The following is a 10247-nucleotide window of genomic DNA, read 5'->3' as shown; positions in this document are numbered from 1 at the left end:
ATCTGAAATGAATTTTACTATTATAGATCTAGTCATACTAGTTTTAAGGCCTGAGCAAGCATATTTTATAATCACCTACCGTCAGGGAATTACCTGAAAAAGAATACAAGAGAAAAATTAAAAAGTTCCTATTGAAGAAATGTTTTTATAGTCTTGAACAGTATTTTAGCATTAGGTTGAACAGAATTGAATGATGTGATAGTTTTCCATGTTAAGTGTTAAGTTGTGATTTTTATGTAAATTCACCGTGCCTGTACAATATCCTTTTATATAATGTGTCTTGGGCAATAAATAGGCCTAAAATTTGAATTTGAGCGCGACCAGCTTTGTTAGTAGTTCTACAATGAACGTTTTTTGAGTCTGATTAATGACTTCTTAGTTGTTAAGTGTGGTTTCTAATACTGACTCCACGGAATGGAAGTCGTTCAACTAATCGAAATTAATGGCCTACCGGCCCGTGTGTACCCAGGCTAACAAACAAAATCAGTAGGGAACATCTACAGAACCAACCAATGAAGAACGGTCCTGTTTCAAAAATTTGTTTTGGAAACACCAACAATAATTATGAATGTTCCGGGCGGCCTCCAATTATAGGAGATCAAGGCAGTATTGTAATGTTAGAATGCTAAACTCTAAAAATGTAGATTCGTGTGGCTTTTGTTGGTGGGGAGTCTCTTGCGGGAAGGTCTCACCGCCTGAATATATTTAAGCCGTCAATGGGCCTTACGACTGCCATACTTCAGCCAAGACCGACAGTTTAGCGTGCTCATCTGATAACACGATAATGCGAAACTCTATTATTACCTATTGGTATTGAAAGCAATTTTTAATTTTTATACAGCATCGACAGGAAAACAAACATGATTTGATAGGTTGATAATTACAAGAAAGCTCACCTGATACTTGATACGGTGATCTCCAGCCATAAACTAGCAAGATAGACCCAGCAGAAAGTTTCAACCATTGCTCAATCAGCCTGTTATTCTCTGAAAAAATAAAAATAACTGTTTCTAGACCTGCTAAGAGTTTATATAACAATACAGTAGGCTACATGTATCATACATATTCCAATAATTCTTTTAAAAATCCGTTCTCAAAACCTATTTTTTGGATTCGATTTGAGGTGTTCAATCCTGAGTGAGACAGGAGTCAGGTGTTATATCGTGAAGCTTTTTATGCAACTTAAAGCATGCTATATAATGCAAAACTTATAACGAGGAAAAAAGGAAAGATTGATTCTTTATAGATTGATACACTAAGTACATCATCAAAATGATAGGAGAAGAAAAAATAAGTTAACCTTGTGCTATTCCTCTCCCAGATTTAGTTAAGGTTAGATACATAGTCCAAAATAGGTTAAGTCTTGTAGTTGTTCGATAAGTTGTAAGATAATAGGTAACGTGTATTATTCAATATTCTGACCAAATTCTACTCCTCCATCAACTCCTTAAATGCAACGGGCTACTTGCCCTACTTCAATAAACTCTATTGAGATAATAGAAGATGCATATAGATTACATTTTGATCTTGTTCAATGGCTATTAAATATGTTTGTATCAATTTTGTTTATCTTTAGATTGACTAATAACTATTGTATTCCCAACTCCACCGTTCTTTCTGTAGGATGAAAAGTACAGCAGATTCTAATAATCCTAATTTTATTATTTACATGTTTTATCAATAACATTTTTTAGTGGGTAGGTAGCCTATTCAATATTCAAGATTACAATATCTAAGTTTCCTAATCAGGTCCCGATTGAAATCAAGATGGCAGTGGATGAAGTAGTGAACTCGACTTGTGGTCTGTGTAATAAAGTTATTAAATCAAATTCAGAAGCTATATTTTGTGATTTGTTTTGTGACAAGTGGTTTCATTCAAAGTGTGCTAAAGTCTCAAAAGAAAATTATGAGAATATTCAAGCGCTTGGTGATGTGGTCAAGTGGCATTGCTGTGTCTGCGAAGATAGGTTATCAACATTGAAAACCCATAGTATTGACGACGTTTTATCCTTATTTAGGAAGGTGAGTGAAATGGATGTTAAATTGGAAGCCGTGAACACATTTAATAGTGAATTGTTTTCAAAAATGGATGGTTTACTTGATATGAAGTTCAGGGAATACCTTGACGTAAACATTGACAAACTAAAACATGTTTGTCAAGTTGATTTTTTGAATTCAAAAGTACGCGCAAGCCAACACAGGTCTACCAACACCAACAGTCTAACAAAACAGTCAACACAAAACAACAGTCAACGTTCTCGTAAAAAGTCGATAGTCGAGGTCGAAGCTGTCGACAACGAACTGTCATCGACGGGTACTAATCGAGTTGACTCAGTCGAACTCTGAAGATGGCGGGAGTGTTTCGGATTTGAACTTGCAGCATGGTTTTGAAACAAAGACAGAACTACACAACACCTGGTCTAGTATTGTAAAAAAATCGAAAAAAACTCCAGTTAGAGATCATGCAAAAAATAATTCTACTGCTTTGAATGACAATCATGGTAATAAGTGCACATCATACAGTGGGGAGGCTTCTGCTAATGATGTTGTGAGCGGGCGATCTGTGAAGACTTTCTTGAGGACGGTGGAAAAGAGAAAGTCATTATTCGTTTCTCGTCTCCATCCAGAAGTTTGTGAGGTGGACTTGGTATCTTATCTAAAAGCTTCGGGTATTGACAAGTCAGACTTTGAATGTGTGAAGCTGAAATCCAGGTATGACTCATACTCTTCTTTCAAAATTGTTATTGCTGAACGTTATCATGCATGTGTTTTGAACTCTGATTTCTGGAATGATGGTGTACTGGTGAAGAACTTTGTCCCTGATAGAAGAAATAATGATAGTAAATATCCTAAAGCAACAAGGCCTTTTTTAGGCAAGCCGAAACGGTCGACTTAGATGCATGTGATTTAGATAGCATGAACAACCGGAGTAGGCCTCTTAAAATGTGGATACAAATTCTTTTCTACAACATTCAGTGCTTGAGCAACAAGATTTATGAGATTGAAGCGATAGAAAATTTTGATGAATATAATATTTTGTGCTTCTGTGAACACTGGCAGAGGAGTGAGAACTTGCAACAAATAAGAATAAAAGGTTTTGAACTTGTGGCTGAATTTTCACGTAAAGAGCACCGTAATGGTGGTGTGGCAATCTTTGTTAATGACAAAGTAAAAGCTAGCTTTATAGATGTTGGCAGTTTTTGCTTAGAGGGTAAGCATGAGTTTGCATGCATTGCATTGCTACATGAACAGGTTTTCATTATTGTGGTATATCGACCTCCTAATAGTGAATTGGACAGTTTTTTCCAGGTGCTTGAGGCTTTGCTTGACCGCCTTGAATCCCTGCACCCAGGCTTTGCATGTGTGTTGGGTGGAGATTTCAACATTAATGTACTTGTTGATGATAACAAAACTAAGATCTTTGTTAACCTGTTGAAGTCCCGAAATTTGTATTTGACAGTTGATCAACCTACAAGACTAGAAGCTTGCCTAGATAATGTTGCTACAAGTATGAGGCTGAATGTTGATGTTTGGTCTGATGTCATGCACTATTCACTCAGTGATCATGAGGCCATAAGATGTAGAGTGGTCCCCCCCTCCACTGGTGGGCTCCTGCAAGGTGGACAGTTACCACTTGAACAGTCTGTGACCAGGGTAATTTCGAGGAGTGCTCTTGAGAGGTTCTGCTGCGCTATTGTTCATGTGAACTGGATCTTCCTGCTCCATCATCGTGATGCCCGGCTTGTGTTCTCAGATTTCTTTAACTATCTCCTGTTTGAATTTAACAAAGCATTCCCACTAAGGACTCTGAAACACACTGTGAAGAGTCATTCATCACCCTGGATTAGCCATGACTTGCTAAATCTGAGGGACCTGGTTTTAATAGCTTATGAAAGATTTTGGCAAGATGGTTCTGGTGACTCAAAGGCAGCTTACTTGAGACTGAGAGATAATTACCGTCATGAGGTTGCAAGGGCACGGCTTGCATACAATGCTGGCATTATCGGTGGGGCACCAAACAAGTGTTTGGCAGCATGGAAGGTGATTCGGAGTGAAACAAGATCATCTGCTCCTGCACGTGTTCCACTATCATTGGAGGAGCTGAACAATCACTGGGTGGACTCCATCCAGCAGATTCGAGAGCAGATTGTGGCATCACCAGAGGCTTTAAAAACACCACTGGAGCTGATGGGAGACATCAGGCGACCACCAGCGGCAGCCTTCGCTTGGCGTGGAGTGACCTGTGAGGACATCCTCAGGATCTCAACCAGAATGAAGACCTCAACCAGCAAGGACTTTTATTTTATGTCTAGTGGCTTCTTAAAAAGTATAATTGAGCTCATAATTGTCCCACTCACATATTGTATTAACATATGTCTGTCTCAATCTATATTTCCAGACCAGCTAAAATTGGCAAAGGTGATACCTGTGTTCAAGAAGGGTGATAGGGGTGACCCTAATAATTATAGGCCCATTTCAAATTTGCCAAAATATTTAAAATGGTGATAGCTGAGCAACTCTATGAATTTTGTGAGTTGAATAATCTGCAGGTACACAGTTTGGTTTCAGAGTGGGGAAGTCGACAGTGGAGGCTGTTGAACATATTGTTCTCAAGGTCCATGTAAATTTTGAGAGGGGAGGCCATGCTGGGCTCACACTGTTTGACCATAGCAAGGCATTTGACACCCATACTCTTCTGGCCAAGCTCGCTTCCTACGGATTTGGTGACAGCCATCTGATGCTTCTCCGTTCTTACCTGGAAGGACGTGAGCAGATAGTGCTGACGAATGGTGTGAGGTCTCAATTCAGATCAGTGAGCTGTGGGGTCCCCCAGGGCTCTGTACTGGGGCCTCTCCTGTTTCTCATCATGATTAATGATGTTGCCCTTTTCAGAGACAGGACTGTGGTGTGTTATGCTGATGACACCTCAATGCTGGATATCAGTGGTGACATGACTGACCTGGGCGGAAAGATGTGTGCTTCTGAGAGGGCTGTTGCAGACTGGTTTCGGGCAAATCTCTTCCTTCTCAATGGCGAGAAGACACAAAGAATTGTGTTTGGCCTCAGGAATGGAGTACAATATGATTTCCCTCCAGTGAAGCTCCTTGGCTTCACTCTGGACCGTAAGCTTTCCTGGGGCGGGCACATTCAGGTAGTCTGTGGCAGGTTGAGCAGGGTGCTGTTTTTGCTCAGGAGCCTGAGAAGATGTGTACCAGAGGCCCATCTCCGCATGAGTTACTTTGCCTTCTTTCAAAGTGTGATGGCATATGACATCACCTTGTGGGGTGGTGCCTCTGAGGTAAAAGGTATACTGCTGGTGCAGAAGAAGGCCATCCGGATTCTTTTTGGGGCAGAATTTTTAGCGCATTGTATCCTCTTTTTGTGAGTGAGAAGATTCTCACTGTATTCAATCTTTACATTTACAGGTCAGCTATAAAGGCATTCCACAGTGTCTGTACTTTGCCTACCAGGGGTGATGTGCATGATCATGGCACCAGAGGCAGGCTGAGGCTGGACCAGCCATATTGTAGATTGGGGAGGACCCAGAGCAGCCTCATCTACCAGCCAGCTAGAATTTTGAATAAGCTGCCAGTTTCAGCTAGGACTCTGCCAGAGACTGAGGGCTTTCCTTCAGGAGAACCCCTTTTATTCTCTGAGTGAGTTCTATGGTTGTGATCCTCAGATTGTAAGTAGATACTTCTTGCATTAGTCTTGCTGCTTCTTCTGCTGCTGTTTTTTGTGTTTTGACGTGTATTTTTGTTCTTGACCTGTCTTATGACAGTTTTTATGTTCTTGACTTGTTCACTTGTGACCTTACCTATGACCACGCCATGAACAGAAACTCATTATTATTATTATTATTATTATTATTATTATTATTATTATTATTATTATTATTATTATTATTATTATTATTATTATTATTATTATTATTATTATTATTATTATTATTATTATTATTATTATTATTATTATTATTATTATTATTATTATTATTATTATTATTATTATTATTATTATTATTATTATTATTATTATTATTATTATTATTATTATTATTATTATTATTATTAGTCTTCTGCTAAAGAAGGACTTATTTATAAGAATAAACCTACCAAGTTATGAATAATTTTGTATCTACAGTACTTTGTTACAGTTCATAATGTTGATAAAACATAACCTAATCTCCTTACAATCCCACTAAACATAACCTAAAAAATGATCAGTAGAAGTTTTAAACCGTTATGTTGGTCAAGCTGGCTACGTTTGGTCTATTTGCGTTTTCTCTTTCGTTAAGATCATTCGTAGATTCTGGATGTGAAGACATAACCTAACAAAACAGCAGACAACCAACGCTTTAACTCTCGACCAATAAGAAGCGTTGATCCCGGTTTTGTGGAACATACTTTTCGAGCGGTGCAAGTGAGCATGTACGTGGTGCAAGTGAGCATGCACCACTGAGTCGTCTTAACTTAACGATAGAAGTGGAATTTGAAATGTTTATCAAGATGGCGGCCGACCTTCACAGTGAACTTGGAATGCTGACAGCGCTCCAGTGGGCGTTTTGTGAACTACGAGAGTTACGAGACATGTTTTTATTCTTTGTAAGTTATGTTGTAATTTTAGCGGAAAATAATGGTTGTGTTTACTTATAATCAATAATTATTAGTTTGCAAGTTATATAAATATTTTAGTTACAAAAGCCAAAGTTTCAAAATAAAATTATTTTTCAAAATCGATTTGAGCTAGACTATATAGCTGTATGATAACATAAAATAATGATGAAGATTGATGTTATTCTTCACTGTACTGTACCAGGTTCCAGGTAAGACAAACAAATTTGATTGAAAATCAAACTTTTCAAAATAAACAGGTCCAATTTATTATTCAAAAAATAATGAATTTTTTGCCTTTATATTATGTTATGATATAGTTAGCTTTTCAGGATTATCAATAATTATTCATTCCCATAACCAGTAGCCTAACTTTTTGTAAAACCAACAATCATTGATACTGAAGATATGCCGTAGCCCTGTAAATTGCATATTCTTATAATGCATTTTAAATTGCATGTAAATATTCTTATAATGCATTTTAAATTGCATGTAAATATTCTTATAATGCATTTGACATTAAAAATTTATTTTGTGTTAGAATTTTACTAAATGGCGTCTGTAAAAATTATTGTTATCTATCTAGATCTTTATAGACTCACAAGTTTTTAATGCACTTCAATTGTGCATACTTGTCTACATATAGACACTTTACAAATATTACCATATTATAATATAATATGCTTTTATTACCGTTATAATAACAGTGGAGAGAGAGATAGAAGAACAGAGTTTCCGATTCTCTGTCTACTGTCTTCTTTAAAGGATATCTGATGTAATATTAACTTTCCATTCTTGTTTGAAATAATTAATTATGTTTTATTCCTCAGGAAAAAAAATGATTGCAGGAGGTTTGTGGCATAAGGTTCTAATCCATCCTGAATGGAGCAAGTCCCTAGCTTAAACTCTTAACTTGTTTACAATTTTAGTTTTCTTTCTTCCCATTCATATTCAACACTTTATTATTTTTTAGAAAACATGCAGTCTGTAATCTACCCCCATGTCAGTGTAGAGAGGCCTGTTCATGAAGACACAAAATCATTCGACGGTGAGTAATGCGTTACTTGATCATTGGTCTTAGAGATGAACAATAATTATTATTCGCAATTATCTAGAATCCATTAAACGAGTCTCATCCCCAAACAAGAACATTCAAACTTGTTTCACTTGCCTGCCAATTTGAAACTGTCAGATTATATTATTTGTATGCCCAGTTTCTAGGCCATTTATTAAATATAATGGACTATTGAATCTTGGACACCACTTATTAAATCTAACTCGACCATTAAACCTATAAATTGTTTTGTCAGTGATTATGTTCAAGAGGGTGTATGATTTTAAATTGAGTTGGTAATTGACTAAGAACTCAATTTCAAATCAAACATCTCTCAACTTATGATGCAAAATTCCCTGAAATTCAAGATCAGAAACATTTATTCCCAGGGAGTTGATTCCTAAAATTCATAAATGCCCGGGAGTTTATGATTATTTTGTATGATAACTAAGAAAACGCCTTTTTCAACTAAACTTATTGATAAGCATATAAACAAGTTATATTGAAATTATTAGAATAAATAATTATCTATGACAATTATTTATAATAATGATTAGAATAAAAATAAATTTATATTTATCACTTCTTGATGAGTGTGTGGAGGAATAAGCATTCATTTTCTAATAATTTAAGGCTCCGCGCCACGCTTTTGGAAACTTATTATTGGATCCATTTCGAAGGTATTTTGATTTGAATTCTATCAAGATACTTGAATAGATCATATTTCCAAGGAAAAAATATTTTCATAATTTTTTCGTTTTCATATTAGGCGCTTTAAAAGCGCACAACGTTCAAATATTGGGAAAGATCCATCCTCAAAGTATGAATTTATTTGCTATCATTTATGATGTAATGGATCTGCCCCAAGATTTGAACTTTTGGCGCTTTCAAAGAGCCCAATATATCAAAAAGTAAAAATGATAAAAGTTTTTTTCTTGAAATTAGTCAAATCTAAATAAATTGATAGTATACAATTCGTAATACTTTGATAATTTGCCAGTAATAAGAATCAAAAAGCGTGGTGCACATCCTTGATTATTGTATACGGTACCACTATTATGATGCTACTCCCATTTTATGTCTTGTAAATTAAATCTGTTATACTCATATTCCTAACAGTCAAGTAAGCTTAGTCATCAAAATATTGGGTTTACTTCGTCTTGAATTGCTCAAGAAGTTGAATTTTGGGTTTACTTCTCTCGTCTTTTATTGCTCAAGAAATTTATAATAAATCATCTATTACTTGAAAAGAAGCTCACAATAATTTAAACCCAAAAATAAAATAATAAAGTACATACTAGAATGTTCGCTCCTTCAAAAGAATTTTCTTCTTAAGAATTTCTCCTTCTTAAGAAGCTCCTTCTTAAGAATTTTGGACTCAGCCGGATACCTTGATCACTGTCGGCCGATCTTCATCAGACTGGGTATCTATACGGTGTTCAACCAGTATATTCTGCTCTCCTTGCTACACATAAAAAGTCATTATCACTCAATGACAAGAAGAGCCGATAAGCATTTGTATAATACCAGAGGGAAAGCAAAAATTGATGTACCCTTCTGCAGATTGAACAAGAAAAGAGACTGTTTCCCTGTACTGGCACAGAAGATCTTCAATGCGCTGCCGGACATGGTGAGGGATCTGGATGACAGCAGTTTGGTGGAAGGATCAGAGCCTGGCTGCGTGGGATGCCATTCTACTCTGTGGCTGAATACTTTGAGGCCGACAAGTCTTTAATTTGATTCAAGTGACTTAGAATCCGATCGACCATCTCGATCTATTTTTAATTTTTAAAAAACGTTAATGTTTGACAAGTTTTGTAAAAATTTTTACAATCAACGACGACCAAATTAGGTCTGAATATAAATGACGCCGTCCATCCAGGAAGCTGGTCAATGACGAAGGACAGAAGTATGAAGTAAGTATGAAAATTTCACTACTGTAGTATGTGAATATTTCATTTTTTGTGATAATAATGTGTAATATTCGTTCTACGAAGGCTTGGTTTTGAAGCATCTAAATTTGAAAATATTTTAGGGCTGAAAATTTTGTGAAGTGAAGAACTACAAGACTTGACATATTTCGGACTATGTGTAACTTTATCCAAATTTGGGAGAGGAACAGCACAGGGTTACCTTATTTTGCCTCTCCCTATCATTTTCATGATATACTTATTATGATAAAGGATAAAGAAGGGGACGCTTTGCTTTAATTGAATCAGTAAAATCGATAGTATTTAATTAATACTATCTAACTAACCCAACTTAATTCATCGATATAGGTGATCACTGGTTCACTGAACGTAAAGTCTAGCCAAATTATATAAAAATTGATGTAACTTGTGAGCTATTTACACTGCTTTTTTGAATGGATGATTTATTTATTATGATTGTCAAATGTGATTGAAATTGATAAATAATATAAACTATTTTAATGCGATTTATTCCCATGGTTTCTTGGGCAGAGAAATATTACCCAATCATAAGTTTCTTCCCAATGGGAATATTCCCGACTTACATTACTACCCTCAAAAATCAGCACTGACTACCCTGGAAATCTCCCCGTCTACTCACTACACCAT

At 36.1% G+C, this 10247-nt stretch overlaps 1 protein-coding gene across 1 annotated transcript in view; it reads left to right on the top strand.

Annotated features, from left to right (window-relative positions):
• Nucleotides 1-2149: 2149 nt before the first annotated feature.
• The window catches only part of LOC120349661, a 15113-nt gene continuing 7015 nt past the window's right edge, over nt 2150-10247 (top strand). Inside the window, exons 1-2 of the mRNA XM_039420147.1 lie at nt 2150-2155; nt 2276-2712. Coding sequence (XP_039276081.1) covers nt 2150-2155; nt 2276-2712 — 443 coding nt within the window. The remainder of the gene's footprint in view (nt 2156-2275; nt 2713-10247) is intronic.

This window comes from Nilaparvata lugens, chromosome 2, assembly GCF_014356525.2.
Source record: "Nilaparvata lugens isolate BPH chromosome 2, ASM1435652v1, whole genome shotgun sequence".
Taxonomy (NCBI): Eukaryota; Metazoa; Arthropoda; class Insecta; order Hemiptera; family Delphacidae; genus Nilaparvata; species Nilaparvata lugens.
This window is presented reverse-complemented; position numbering and strand designations above follow the sequence as displayed.